Source organism: Epargyreus clarus, unplaced genomic scaffold (genome assembly GCF_041222505.1).
Source record: "Epargyreus clarus isolate Ecla_fem2 unplaced genomic scaffold, WU_Ecla_fem_2.2 ptg000005l, whole genome shotgun sequence".
Classification (NCBI taxonomy): domain Eukaryota; kingdom Metazoa; phylum Arthropoda; class Insecta; order Lepidoptera; family Hesperiidae; genus Epargyreus; species Epargyreus clarus.
In genome coordinates this window covers 2,431,367-2,447,105 of record NW_027332213.1, presented here as the reverse complement: position 1 = coordinate 2,447,105, position 15,739 = coordinate 2,431,367, and the positions used below count along the sequence as shown (strand labels likewise).

The following is a 15,739-nucleotide window of genomic DNA, read 5'->3' as shown; positions in this document are numbered from 1 at the left end:
AAGCTCATCTGTCTTTTTCTGTGGTAGTTATTAGTTAACATACATGTTGCCCGCACATTTTATTCCGTGATGATATTTCTAGTTATACTTATCTTAATGTCTTTGTATTTTATACCATTTCATTCAAAGCCTAATAAATTTAAAGTGACACTTTTGTGACTGCATGTTCTTAACTGTCTCTCGACCCAATATAATAGATATAAATGCTAATAAAAATAGCGAAGTACAATAAGACTTAGCATGCAACGAAAAAATGAGAACTAGCTAGCCCTCAATTGTTAGCGCGTTTTATTTAATATCACTAAGAACGCGCGCGACCAACTCAACGGAAACCAGCTCTAACAGTTACAGACGACGACTACGAGACTAAAATTGTACACGAACTAAATATGGACACATAGTATTACGACTTATCCCCACTATAGTGCCAGGTGAGAACTACTTTCGGGCCCGTTTAATCTGAGGGTAGACTGCTTCTAGGAACCCTTTGCCTTATTAGGGAGCTGTGACAGAGCAATGCCTCATTACATCTTAATTATAAAAATGTAATATTACTCTCAATATATTATAATAAAACAATATTGATCGGTAAACATCTTCCCGAAACTAGTCCAGATAAAGAGGGTACTTTCGAAGCCGAAGTTTATCTACCCTATGTTTCCGTCTAAGAATTGAAAGTAGCGTAGAAAGTCTGTATATGACTAGAGACTAGGAACTGGGCTGGCACAATAGTGTGGATGTACGCCGCGGTTGCTACCACACCCACAGAAACAATAATAGGAGAATGAAACAGTTGACATTGATCAGTACATTTCTATTGATAATTCGACGTCGACTAATTAATTTAAAATGAGATACGCTGACGTCAACTGCTTAAAAAGTGACCTCTTAATTGATATATCAACGTTGATCGACATTTCTTTACTATTATTTCGTGAATGTAAACTGTATGATGTTTTTCAGAATCTTGAGTTGAAATATTTTTTTCTAGCTGAATATTGCTAGAGAACATCGATGTTTAGTTAGTTGACAACTCCATAATAGATCGTGTGGGTGTGGTAGGCAACCTGTTAGTTGTCTGGCTTTATGACCGCTCGCAACATAAAGTGTAAACTTAGGCATGTCACAAAAAGACAATTGATTGCTCGTATTCGCTTATCTTTGCTGGTGATACCCAAAAATAGGCTTAGAATAGTAACATCTTCTTGAGGTATTCTCAGAGCGCTACGAAATGAGACTTCAAAAAGGTGGTAAAGAGAGGTTTTTTCAAAGCCGACAATGTATTGACAACTCTGGTGTTACAAACGCTCAGAGGCGACTATGTCAACTTTCCATCAAGTTTAAGTATAAAAAAAATCCGAGCGGTCATTAACCTTGTGACGATTTACTGGGGCTCCTCAATAGGTGGCAGGTTGAAGATGAGTCGTATATTGGCGTCGTAGTCGGGGTTAGTGGCGGAGTAGGGCGTGCCCACTAGCGTTTGCAGCGCCACGTGCTTGTCGGTGGGCGGCTCCAGTACTTCGTTGTTGTTGCATAGTTCCCGCAGGTGCAGCCAGGTGGCGCCGTGGTTGTACTTCAGCATTATCTTGAAGAACTTCACCGCGAGCTCCTGTATTAAAAGGAAAGTAGTAAGTGGTAGGTTGTTGTTAATTTTATTGCTGTGCTTAGCAATTAATGCAGGGCTGCTCATTTCATATAGACGAAATAAGCAACGACTTTGGGCGCTTGTATTTGGGAGATATATATACAGTAAAAATCAGGGCGCCTTTCTGTCTCACCTATGGCACTAGAAAAATTGGGGCAGTTAACCAACTTCGACATAGGAAAGGAGTTTAATTTGAAGTCAGCCAACATTCATACCCTTTCACTTAAACGCATAATTGCTGCACGGTAGTGATAGGCATGGTTATGGTATGTGCCTAGTCGAGCAATACTGGTTCTACCATCTTAATATAAACAATATTGTCACATATATCATTACGAAGATTAGTTAAATTGTGATTATTTTAATTTTAAAATAATATGAGTCCTGATATATATTGCGATGTATAGTTGATTGAAGGTCATAGAACCCTTTGTGTTTCGACTTGGACGGTACCACCACTACACCCATTTCTGCCTCATAATAGCAGCTTTAATCGCTGCTGTTTTGGTGTGTAGGGTGCGAGGCATACTTTTTGGGGCGTTTCAGCTTAGTCCTGAGGGGTAGCGGCGCATCTATGTCTATCGTTAGCGGCGTATCTAAGCCTAATTAAGATACTCAATCGTGGAAGAGCGAGGTGTTTCTATAACAAGTGTCTCTGACTACTTACCAGGAAGCACCGACTACTAGTTTTAAGGATTTTTCTTAGATAAATGTTTTTTTTTATTTTTTTATCGGGGATTTCTTACAGATGTCAATGGGCGGCAGCAGCCACTTACTTTCAGGTGGACTGCATGCTCGTTTGCTACTCCTATATTACAAAAAAGCTTCCTTTAAGCTAAACGTAAGAAACAATATGAACAGTCATACACTAGCCCAAGCCGCACCACATTTAAACGTAAACAAATACATATGGACGTACCTGGAGCTGTCTGGGCTGTCGTCGCGACAGGTAGCGGTCCACCGCGGCGAGCGCGGGCAGCAGGCTGCGGTCGTCCAGGCCGAGGTCGCGCGCCAGGTAGGGCAGGTGCGCGAGCGCGTGCAGCTGCAGCGCGTGCGCGGGCGCGGCGCGGGGGTCGCGCGCGCCCGCCGCCGCGCCCGGCGACCGCAGGAACTGGAACAGCTGCGGGAACACGTCCCTGGGGACAAATACTTTTATTAGTACCAGCCAGACTGAATAGTTCTTCGTGGTGCACAGAGACAACGGTCAATAGGAATGGTGCAAATCGCGAACTCCCTTGTTTACAACATAGATAAGTATAGATATCTCACCGCCTTCTAATTGAAGGAAGTCATTAATTGGCTTAAACGGTTGACAATTCTGTCAGCCATTTTTATCATTTAATGGTTGTTATGGTGTAATTTACGCGAAACAATGCCGAAATGTGCAGTTAAGTGGTGCAAAAACACGAAATCGAAAAAAGTGCGGGGAAATACCGTTTCATTCCTGAATGATCTAAAAACTACATATTTTAAAATATTTTTCAAACACAAAAATAGATGACAGTGACATTTTCAATTGTCAAAAGTGATTACGTTTTCTTGTTAGAAATGAGTAAACTTTATTAATCTATGGTTTACGTGCGTAAATATCGTCAGCATTAACACACGCTCATCACACACGTCATCCATTTGCTAATATTTTAGACTGTGATATAATTATTATAATTACACATACATGAAATTCATAAATACATTAAAAAAATACATTTATTGAACTTTATCTAATTGAATTATTAATACGGTATTGTTAAATAACACAGTAATAATAATAATAATATAATTATTCTCAAATTACAACTCTATGTGAAGTACGGAAACTAATTTAGCCAAGTTTTCATGCAATTTCCCCTATAAAGATCTATCGACCCATATATAATATTTAGATTGGAGCATAACTGTACAAATAATTGCGACACTTACTTAACAGCCCGGCTGCGAATGAAATCCTTGCACAAGTCACCAATCACAACTAGGAGCTCAAACGCCTTCTTCATGACCAACGGCTCTTGTGGCACGAACTTAGTGACCAGCGGCGCCCAGGCCTGATGCACCAGCGGGAGCAACTCGTTCTCGTAATCCTGCAGGATGGGGAAGCCGAGCAGCAGGATGTGCATCGCGAGGATGCCCTCGTCGCGTTCCTTCGTCGCGATGAAGTTGATCGAACGCTTCAGGATCGTTTTGGTGACCGCCACGTGTTTCGGTAGCGGTGGGGGTTCCGCTGTGAAAAAAATATAAAAATACGTTTTTTCCGAAGCATATTTATTCGCGCTCAAAACAGTCAGCTCCAAAAATAGATGAATCTATTCATTTCGCATGCAAAATTACAAAATCCTAACTAAAACATACGCTAGTTTTAGTTCTGTTCTGTTTACCTATTTTTGTTGCCGATTGTACAATTATGAAAAATAATCATTTTATTAATATTCATTATTTTTTTTTTCATATCATTTACACAGAACTTTTGAAAACAATATAGTTCAACTTACGCGTAACAGTCTCATCGCATTCCAATGCCTCCTGCTCCCTCTTCTTGAGATCCTCCCGGTACAGCTCCTCAGCGCTCTTGCCGCTCATATCCAACTCCTCAGCATCCAGCAGCCTGTCCACTTCCTCCTTATTTTTTACGTACTCCGTGAAATCCTTCAGGTAATCCTTGGGGTTGTTGGTCCACTTCTTCTTCTTGTCCGCCGCGATGGGGAACCATTGGTGGATGCAGTACACGAAACATTCGAACACTTGGAGGTACGCGAAGAGGTTCTTCTGGTGGTACTTGTCGCAGCTTTGGACGAGCACCTGTATCAAGGAGGCGAGATTTACAATACATTATTAAAAATCTTTACTGAACACAAAATTACTAATAACAAAAATAACGCTGTATGTAAGTTTAAACATTTCTTAAACAGACCATCTGATTGAGATGACAATCCTAAACGAAATCTAGCATTTCTATTTAGCTCCCATATGTCATAAATAATTTTAGAGCAAATAAGATCAAACGCGGTTATTTTGGCCATCATTATTAATTGTTAAAAGATTTAATAATAATAATGTTTTTTAAGAGATTTTACCAATCAATCAAATATGTCATCAAAATCAAAATATAATACTTACATCCTCAACGATCGCGTACAAATACTCCAGGATGCTGGTGTCGCTGTACGTCATCACAACTGTTAAGATTTGTAGCGCCGACTGTACGTCCCACGCCTGCGAATAGAAATTACAATTGACATGAAGTATTAATAAAAATACGAATATACATAATAGAAAATTATGTTCAACAAAGTCGATTCTGTTGTTTAATAAAACTTAATAATGTTTAAGATAAAGAATTCGCTCCGCAGCCCGCACGCCTCCGCGATGTCCTTCAGCGCCTCCGTGCGAGCTGTGACGTCACACGTACCTTCTTGAGCCGCGCGGAGATCTGGCTGGTGAAGTAGTCGGCGTTGCGCGCGATGAGGTCGGCGGGGCCGCGCAGCCCGCACGCCTCCGCGATGTCCGTCAGCGCCTTCGTGCCAGACTTGTGCAGGATCTCGTACTTGCTGCCTGTTGGATGATTTTTTTTTTAAATTAGTATATTGTAGTTTCTTTTAGTATTTTAGCACGGTTATGTCTAATTTATTAAATTTCACGCAAACAAACGCAAAAATAAGGTATCTAAGATAAATAAAAGGATTTTTAATGATAATTATCCCACTACAATTCAGTTCCTTGGTAACCATTTCTAATGTGCATATTACACAATAGAAATCAAGTGGCATGCGTGCGAATTTAAATTCGCATGACAGAAAAAGCGACCTGAGTTACAACGCTGGCGAGGCCCGTGTCTGTACTCACCCACGCGCTCCAGCACGAGGCACAGCGTGCGCAGCAGGAAGGGCCGGTACTGGTCGCGCAGGCGGCGCGCCAGCACGCCCACGCCCTCGGTGAGCAGGCAGGACATGGCGAGGTTGCGCTGCCACTGCGCGGCGGTGCGGCACGTGTCGCTGGCCGGCTGCGTCAGCACGCGCGCGCACTGGTAACTGATGTCGGTGTAGCGCACCGCCGTCGCGCCCTCGTACAGACCTACGTGCGCAAAACTCATTTAGACATTTTGGTTGCTTTCGAGCCAGATTTGTTTTCATCAAGAATAACCGATAATTTCAATAAGAATATATTTTTAAAGTTAAATATTTAACGATATTAACAATAATATCAACTTTTATAACCGATCTTTTTAAATAAATAAACATAATAAATAAAATACAAGAAAAGCATCTAAATTAGTCTTATTTAACCAAATGATTATTAAAGAGTTTGACTGCCTTGAAAGAGTATTAATATTATCGACCGACCTGGGACGCTGTCCTTGACCCAAGCTCTAGGGTTGTACACATCAGGATCGAGGGTCTCCGCCTTGGTGAGAGGTTTCTCAGATGTTCCAATGTCCAGGGGAAGATTCCATATGTCCTCTTCTATGTACGTGTTGATTATACGTTTCGCGAGGCTCGATGGTGCATCTGGTGCTATAAAAAATAATAATAATTTTTATATTAAAATAATCATTTTTAAATCAGTTCTTACGACAATGTTTTTTGACGACAAAGCATGGTGTCTACTAAAGGGTCACTATCGCCCATGGACATCTATAAACAACCACAGACGTCTCATAACAAGTGTCTCTCTTTTACTACATTTTGTAAAAAAAAACAATAGCGCTTTACACTGTAATTATTAGGGAAAAATAGATAAGGCAGTGGCCCTCGGAGTTGGAATGAAACCACGTAAGGTTCTACCATCCTATAGCTCACCACTTACCAGAGCCCAACAGATTCATGATGTACACCAGCTCGCAGTCTCGCCGTTGGTGGAACAGCTCCAACAGCCGGTCCAGCAGTAGCTCCGCACACTCGCAACCGCCTAGCAACTGGATGATGCCCTCCAGCGCCTTCTGGCACTCCTTCGAGTCCAGGTGACGCAGGTGCAGCCACGGGCAGTAGCTCACAGGGGTGATGCTTATATCTGGTAACATAAATACGAGCCACAATGAGCCAACAAGTATTTTATGCCATTTATGCATTCAATTGTGCATAACAGTCACTTGAAAATATTTTAAGTAAATCTTCTCGTTCTAGGGTTCAAAAACAAACTAGTAAGCAGCATGCGTTTGAACTGCAGTGCGGCGGCGGACCACAATTGCAGTAGCATCTTTTAGAGCAGCACTTTTACCATGCAGCTCATCCCGGTCTGAAAACGTTAATTTCGACACTCCCCCGCCCAGCTGCTAAGTGAGTTATGAGCTGCTGTGTGGGCTCATGCTGCAGCGTGACGTCGGCGAGTAACTGCAGCCGTTCCTCGTACCGCAGCACCGTGTACGTGTACTACTGCGGGGGTCACCTCTGCCCGGCGGGCGCGTGAGCAGCGTGAGCTCGGGCTGCAGCGCGGCGCAGCACCGCGCCTGTACTACTGCGGGGGTCACCTCTGCCCGGCGGGCGCGTGAGCAGCGTGAGCTCGGGCTGCAGCGCGGCGCAGCACCGCGCCTGTACTACTGCGGGGGTCACCTCTGCCCGGCGGGCGCGTGAGCAGCGTGAGCTCGGGCTGCAGCGCGGCGCAGCACCGCGCCTGTACTACTGCGGGGGTCACCTCTGCCCGGCGGGCGCGTGAGCAGCGTGAGCTCGGGCTGCAGCGCGGCGCAGCACCGCGCCTGTACTACTGCGGGGGTCACCTCTGCCCGGCGGGCGCGTGAGCAGCGTGAGCTCGGGCTGCAGCGCGGCGCAGCACCGCGCCTGTACTACTGCGGGGGTCACCTCTGCCCGGCGGGCGCGTGAGCAGCGTGAGCTCGGGCTGCAGCGCGGCGCAGCACCGCGCCTGTACTACTGCGGGGGTCACCTCTGCCCGGCGGGCGCGTGAGCAGCGTGAGCTCGGGCTGCAGCGCGGCGCAGCACCGCGCCTGTACTACTGCGGGGGTCACCTCTGCCCGGCGGGCGCGTGAGCTCGGGCTGCAGCGCGGCGCAGCACCGCGCCTGTACTACTGCGGGGGTCACCTCTGCCCGGCGGGCGCGTGACCAGCGTGAGCTCGGGCTGCAGCGCGGCGCAGCACCGCGCCTGTACTACTGCGGGGGTCACCTCTGCCCGGCGGGCGCGTGAGCAGCGTGAGCTCGGGCTGCAGCGCGGCGCAGCACCGCGCCTGTACTACTGCGGGGGTCACCTCTGCCCGGCGGGCGCGTGAGCAGCGTGAGCTCGGGCTGCAGCGCGGCGCAGCACCGCGCCTGTACTACTGCGGGGGTCACCTCTGCCCGGCGGGCGCGTGAGCAGCGTGAGCTCGGGCTGCAGCGCGGCGCAGCACCGCGCCTGTACTACTGCGGGGGTCACCTCTGCCCGGCGGGCGCGTGAGCAGCGTGAGCTCGGGCTGCAGCGCGGCGCAGCACCGCGCCTGTACTACTGCGGGGGTCACCTCTGCCCGGCGGGCGCGTGAGCTCGGGCTGCAGCGCGGCGCAGCACCGCGCCTGTACTACTGCGGGGGTCACCTCTGCCCGGCGGGCGCGTGAGCAGCGTGAGCTCGGGCTGCAGCGCGGCGCAGCACCGCGCCTGTACTACTGCGGGGGTCACCTCTGCCCGGCGGGCGCGTGAGCAGCGTGAGCTCGGGCTGCAGCGCGGCGCAGCACCGCGCCTGTACTACTGCGGGGGTCACCTCTGCCCGGCGGGCGCGTGAGCAGCGTGAGCTCGGGCTGCAGCGCGGCGCAGCACCGCGCCTGTACTACTGCGGGGGTCACCTCTGCCCGGCGGGCGCGTGAGCAGCGTGAGCTCGGGCTGCAGCGCGGCGCAGCACCGCGCCTGTACTACTGCGGGGGTCACCTCTGCCCGGCGGGCGCGTGAGCAGCGTGAGCTCGGGCTGCAGCGCGGCGCAGCACCGCGCCTGTACTACTGCGGGGGTCACCTCTGCCCGGCGGGCGCGTGAGCAGCGTGAGCTCGGGCTGCAGCGCGGCGCAGCACCGCGCCTGTACTACTGCGGGGGTCACCTCTGCCCGGCGGGCGCGTGAGCAGCGTGAGCTCGGGCTGCAGCGCGGCGCAGCACCGCGCCTGTACTACTGCGGGGGTCACCTCTGCCCGGCGGGCGCGTGAGCAGCGTGAGCTCGGGCTGCAGCGCGGCGCAGCACCGCGCCTGTACTACTGCGGGGGTCACCTCTGCCCGGCGGGCGCGTGAGCAGCGTGAGCTCGGGCTGCAGCGCGGCGCAGCACCGCGCCTGTACTACTGCGGGGGTCACCTCTGCCCGGCGGGCGCGTGAGCAGCGTGAGCTCGGGCTGCAGCGCGGCGCAGCACCGCGCCTGTACTACTGCGGGGGTCACCTCTGCCCGGCGGGCGCGTGAGCAGCGTGAGCTCGGGCTGCAGCGCGGCGCAGCACCGCGCCTGTACTACTGCGGGGGTCACCTCTGCCCGGCGGGCGCGTGAGCAGCGTGAGCTCGGGCTGCAGCGCGGCGCAGCACCGCGCCTGTACTACTGCGGGGGTCACCTCTGCCCGGCGGGCGCGTGAGCAGCGTGAGCTCGGGCTGCAGCGCGGCGCAGCACCGCGCCTGTACTACTGCGGGGGTCACCTCTGCCCGGCGGGCGCGTGAGCAGCGTGAGCTCGGGCTGCAGCGCGGCGCAGCACCGCGCCTGTACTACTGCGGGGGTCACCTCTGCCCGGCGGGCGCGTGAGCAGCGTGAGCTCGGGCTGCAGCGCGGCGGCGGCGAGCAGCGCGTCGCAGAGCGCGTCGCAGCGCGCGGCCGTCAGCCGCTGCGGCCGCTCCTCGTGCCGCAGCACCTCAATGTAGCCGCGGACCAGGTTCAGCGCGGACAGCTGCCGGGACGAATCTGTAAGGATGTGCAGTATTATTATCATCATCATCTTGTTGTTATTCAACTGATTTCTTTTATTTTGTCATTATTGAAGAATTGAGAGCTATCTAGGCGTTATAAGGAAGAAACTCTTAAACCTTCAAATAAAAAATAAAAATCACCTATAATCACTTTGTGCACAAGATTAAGTCACAATAAAAATATAAGGAAGTACCTTACCAAAATGGTTAAAAATCCTCGGCAAGTTAATGAGAGTGGTAAAGAAGTTCTCGCAGAGGCCGTCCATGGCGGCCATCTTCTTGTCAGGCGACGACTTGTCGAAGAAGCTGCGGACTACGCCCGTGCAGAACTCCGACACCTCCTTGTAGTCGTCCGTGAACATCGATATCAGTACGTCCAGGGCTAATGGCACTGATGAGGGCAAGGTGCTGGAAAAAAAACATTAAAATAATTGCCTTGATCTGTCAATTAATAGACCTTAGAGACTCTTCACTGCGATAACGCTCTTTATGAGGCGGTATAATTTGTATTTTTACACGAAAATTTTTTTTGGGACATTTAACAAAACAAAATGTAAAATTGTGAAGATAGTGGCGGCGCTGGTAATAATTTCGATGTAGTCGATAACTGTCATAACGATGCTTATGATGTCGATGATGACTATTAGTAACAATTATGACGACTGATGATGATAATTATGAATCGTCATAATTACCATCATCAGAATCATTTTCATATCAAGTTAGCATCGGCCAATGATGACGATGCTCCCCGTTACAACAGAGCACAACTCACTCGCAACACTCGTCGATGATCCTCGCGCAGAGCACCGCGAACTCCCTGCGCACGAGGTGGTGCTCGTGCGTGGCGAGCGGCGCCAGGCTGCGCGTCACCACCTGCAGCTTGTCGCCCGCCAGCAGGTACCACTCCGCCGAGCGCATCGGTAGCTCCTTGCACGATTTGTCTGAGGAGATGAGTACATTGTAATAAGGGTATGAAGTAGCAAGTGAACGAAATAAGGGAAAATTTACACGAGCAAATTAGTACATTACAAGAAGAAACAAAATAATGTAACTGTTAATAATGTTGTGACTGCGCTTCGAGAAAAAATAGCATTAATATTGTATCACTGTAACGTGTGCATATTACAGATAATAATAATATATAGTTCAAATTCCCCATAAAAAGAAAGAATATCATGAAAAATACAATTTAGAAATACAATAGATGGACAGGTCGTCCAATCAATAAAACACCAACGATTGCAACAAAAATTATTCTAAAACCACATCACCTCTTTAGTTACACATTTCAGCATCCTATGGGTAGGCATAGAATATCCATATCATTGCAATTTATAAGACTTGCGGAATACTTACCCTAGTATATGATATACTATTACATTTACCATTTGTAATATCAATAAAATTAAACAATGTCAATAATTTCTTAATCTTAGATCAATTACTAACATTCAAACTATGACTATTAAAATAGATTACCTCTCCAATCTTTATCGAGCCTGGCGACATTGCTTTTGGCAATCATGAAGGTGAAGTCTTGGACACTTATGTCAGGCTTCTTCTTCAAGCGTTTGTTGTGCATCGCGATACAGAGGATACGGTGTGTCGCCTCTAAAGCCGCCTAGGAACAAACAATGATATCATCTGTTGTTATATTTCAAACTGACTAACTGGCTAAGGTCACCTAGTAGTTACTGACAGACAATCGCATATACTGGATTGTTCTTGCTAATTGTAGGGAATAAAATCCATGTAATATTCATTTCACAGTATACATTACCAAAACAGCATATCTCAGGTACCTCCTAAATATAGCAACATCCTGCAAACCCGAGAAAAATATATCTAGCAAGTTCAAAAGGAAGCAACTATCATGCTCGTGCTCCCCACCACAAACGCATGCCCCAGATTCCTTTTGTACATGGCAACATAATACATAACAGCCTCAAACTCACTAACCAAGTTTGATCGCTAATTGCGGTGGGCTCGTCCAACCACGGTCACTTGTGGATGCTCTCGCCCGCCGAAGTAAATTAAGTCCCCCAAATTGGTACTTACCACCACTACCGCATGTCCCGGGTTGTTCTTGCACATGGCGACATCTTGCAAAGCAGCGAGCACGCCCGGCAGGATGCTCGCCAGGAAGTCCGCGGTGGGCTCGTCCAGCTCCGGGTACTTCAGATGCATGTTCTCGTCCGTGTACTCTGGGTGCGACATTGTGTGCGCGTTCAAGCACTCTATGCTTGCCAGCCTGAGAATTAAAATAATAGCTAGCATAGCTCTCCAATCTAGGATTATAAGTGTAGATTCTGACATAAATCAGATTTCTATCTACAATATGATACAGCACACAACTTTTAAAACCAAATAAATATAAAGTGTAGTCCAAATTATTATATAAGATTTACAACAAAAAAATATGTCTAGATAGATACACTACCTCAGAGCTCTCATTCTGTCCAGCTTAGCAATGTGCACAGACACAAACACAGCCTGGGCCAGCACAGGCACCTGCGTTTTCAGGATCTGAACCTTCACGTCCACGGTGACGCCAAGCATCAGCGCCGTCAGGCACTTCATCACGCTCAGCTTCAACTCCTCCGGGACATCTGCCACTAGAACACAGGTGAATGGCCAAGCAATTCACATTAATTTGATGTTATTTACACCAAGAGACAAAACTTACAGACACACATATTGTTGGTATATTATTATACTTTAAAGATATACATTATTATTAGCTTAAAAATATATATCATTTACATTTCATTATATATAAAAACATGCATAAAACTTACTTTATGAGACGGTATTAAAATTTAAAATATTCAGTAATATATTTACACATAAAAATAGGGTACTTACATAAATACAAATCCTAAATAAGCCAATTTTATACATGTTATTAGTACATGTGATAGGGGTGTAAAATTTCGAATAGACTAAAATGATATATATTGTCAAAATGATGTCAAATCTGATATATAATGTTATAATGACTATAATATATTTATTTATACAACATAGCTCTTTCTAAAAGTTTTACAATAAAGTGTAAATAGTATTCTTGGATCACAAACAGTTACAGTTTATGAGAAGCTCCCATAAGTTGGAATACAGTAAGGCTGCTAAACTCTGTTATTATTTCAAAAATATGATTATTGTTTATTTAAGTTGCACTTGTCCGTTTAACTGTAATCCTGTAATTTTATATACTGATTTCGAAAGATGCTATTTTGTCTCAGTGCTTATGCATAGCAGATATAAAATAAATATTATAATCTTTATAAAGTTTATTTGCGAAATGGACATATATAATTAGGTAGTTCAACCTTCCTACTTTCTGATGATATGAGATTATTGCATACAGTTACACATTAATTATAGCTTCGCTTATAAAACATTTGCTTCGCAACATACATATAATATATCTCAGACATTGTTGCAAAATTGCTTAGCTATAGAATTTATTAAGAAATGGTAAAATGATGATTCCTACAAGTAGGAGTAATGTTTATATTCTGATGTAATTATATAAGTGTTTGTGCTGTAATTATGTGTTTTCTATTACATTATTTGCTCAGCATTTCCCAAAATGTGTACATAATGAATAATGATAAGATGATCTTGAGATTTAATTAAATCTCAATTAATAATTTTATTAACTTAAGAAACATATTTCCTTAGCTTTTGTTCAGAATAGACTATTTCGTTAAGAAGTTTTTTAAATTGTAATCTATTTAAACTGTTTGACTAGAGTTGTGCATGTAGTGTAAGTGTAGGCAGCGTGCTAAACTTACCATATGCTATTTTGACGCGAGCGTAAGACATACAAATACAAAAAGATATTTTAGGACATTCTATCTTATCTCAGTAGTTTTCTGAAGTTTACTGATGAACACTAAAAGATAAAACATTCTGGACAGTTCAAGCTTATTTCTGAAATACTGATGTGATTCTATAGTTAATACTGTGCATTAATTATTCAGGGCCAACTATACCTAAGCATAAAATAATATATCATATAAATAATTTATTAATACATAGCCCTAGGTAAAATAGTTTTATCACAAAAGTTTAATAAATAGCTGTGTAATAATAATAAGAAATGTTTTTTATAAACATATAAATAAATAAAGTAAGCTTTCACTCACAGACCCACATTAGAATTGCCTGTTATGGGAGCCATGGTAACACAAAGAAAACACCTATATTTATCATTAAGATTTCTGGCTCATCAGGGAAGAAACTCAGAACCAGCTGTGTCAGACCAGTATGGTGACTGCTCCGCCATGGCGTTCATCACAAAGATGAATTGGTAACATTCGGTAACAGACACTTCTACCATTAAAAAGAAAATCAGAGAGATATTAGGATGAATTGACTTACGCATGCCAGTTTTAGCTCGATCAAACACCAGGCTCAGCAGCCCGCGCTCCGTCTTCATGGTGACATCAAAGGTTGTCACCTTGATGTGTTGCAACACCGACGTCATTGCGTCGATTATCTGAATTAGTACATCATATTTGCCTCTGAAATAAATAAGAGAGATTTATTTTAGCCTTAATATATGATGTACATTTTAAATATTAGGTTAATGATTCAAATGTAGTTTAAAAATATATGTTCTGATGACACATTGATTCTGGGAAGCAACATAGCTCCATAACCATAACTGGAACTTTCAGATATATGCAATAATAAATATAGTTCAAAAAACTAAAAACACGCTTTTATGATAAAATCAACTAAAAAGTACCAAGTAAGAACCAATTTAGGAGCAGTAAATAGTATAATTGTGAAAAAAGCGTGGGGTGCTCCATTTATCAGGTTCGAAAAGCGCCCCACGTACGTACGTACATACAACCCAAGCTAATAAGGCGTGTTAAAAATCTATCTGAAACCACAATTAAATGGGATAAAAAGTTTCAAATTATTTCAGATATAAGCAGTCTGACACAATGACTTACATATAAATGAGGCACAGATACAATTGCGAGCATTCTTTCATAAATCATATTATGTCCTATTTAGAAAATTTAGAAATTAATTATCACTTGCTAGAACGGTGAAGGAAAACATCGTGAGGAAACCTGCATATCTGAGATTTAAAAAAAAAATCTTATAGGTATGTGAAGTCTACCAATACGCACGTGGCCAGCGCGGTGGACTATGGCCTAATCCTTCTCATTCTGAGAGGAGACCCGTGCCCAGCAATGGGACAGTAATGGGTTGTTGATGATGTTGATGATTAAGTCCTATTTGTATCACTTAATTTTAGAGTAAAAATCTTATATTTGTAAGTATAGGATAATCTGTAATAATTTTATGCCCTAACTATATCTCAAAATGATATAATATTTTATGTAGTTTTATCCTAACTATACAGAATATACCAGCTTAAAACAAATTTATCCACATCTATATATCATTAATGAAATATCTCTTTATAACCACAAATTAAAAAAATAACCCTACTATAGAAATAATAGAAAAATAAGCAATAAGGTGCTGGGACTTTTATAATTTAAGTGCAGCAGTATCATTGTTATACATATTTCGACCTTTTATTTTATTTACCAGTGATACATGCTCATATTTTCTGATTTAAAAAAATCGATAAAGATTCAAACAAAAAATAAAAAACTTTTAAAAAGGCAATAAAAAGGAAAATATAAAGTATTTTATTACTTATAAGATGCTACTAAGTAATATAAACAAATTTATATTAAAGTTGAAATGCCTAATGCGCAAAACACTTCCACTAAATAAAGGGTGTGTTGAGTGAAAATGAAAACATACTCGTTTTCGGCGGATTTGATGTGAGTGATGAACGGGAACAGTATGTACTGTTGCAGCTCCTGCAGGTTCTCCTGCTTCACGGTGGGCACCATGGCCATGAACTCGGCTATATGTTCAGCTGTAGGCTTCACCATCACGGAATCGCACAGCGGTTTTAAACGATAAAAAGACTCTCTAAGATGCGACTTGATACTCAGTTTCATCATTTTACGATTAAACATCTCGCAAAAGTTCTCGATCTCCAACCCACCACGCAAATACATGGGGAATCATTTATCACCGAACGAAAACACTGCGTTTTTCTGCATAGCCATTGCAGTTTCCCAAATTGTCAATATTCTTGAATAGTTTATTGACATGAATAGCATGTCAGATTCATTTTGATAATCTTCGGGTTTAATAACGATAATGGGTACAAGTATCCGGACGTGCCGGTTCGAATTATGAATTGTA

General features: G+C 44.5%; 1 protein-coding gene across 1 annotated transcript; it reads right to left on the bottom strand.

Moving 5' to 3' along the window:
• Positions 1-69: 69 nt before the first annotated feature.
• Positions 70-15,635, bottom strand: Tti1 (Telo2 interacting protein 1). Its single transcript, XM_073093795.1, has 17 exons — positions 15,287-15,635; positions 13,874-14,016; positions 11,925-12,099; positions 11,543-11,735; positions 10,964-11,105; positions 10,257-10,425; positions 9,681-9,889; positions 9,300-9,476; positions 6,443-6,646; positions 5,980-6,150; positions 5,483-5,710; positions 5,049-5,191; positions 4,757-4,852; positions 4,132-4,438; positions 3,566-3,863; positions 2,565-2,781; positions 70-1,609 (listed from the first exon to the last, which is right to left on the bottom strand). The coding sequence occupies exons 1-17, from the start codon at positions 15,547-15,549 to the stop codon at positions 1,385-1,387; spliced, it is 3,360 nt and encodes a 1,119-aa protein (XP_072949896.1). The 5' UTR covers positions 15,550-15,635; the 3' UTR covers positions 70-1,384.
• Positions 15,636-15,739: the final 104 nt, after the last annotated feature.

Bases quoted from the DNA above. Each gene is read 5' to 3' on its own strand.
- Tti1 (XM_073093795.1), bottom strand. From the start codon at position 15,549: ATGTATTTGCGTGGTGGGTTGGAGATCGAGAACTTTTGCGAGATGTTT. The intron at 11,106-11,542 runs GTAAGTACCAAT...GTTTGTTCCTAG, and splicing joins CGGGACATGCGGTAGTGGTG to GCGGCTTTAGAGGCGACACA. The intron at 6,151-6,442 runs GTAAGTGGTGAG...TATTTTTTATAG, and splicing joins CATGAATCTGTTGGGCTCTG to CACCAGATGCACCATCGAGC.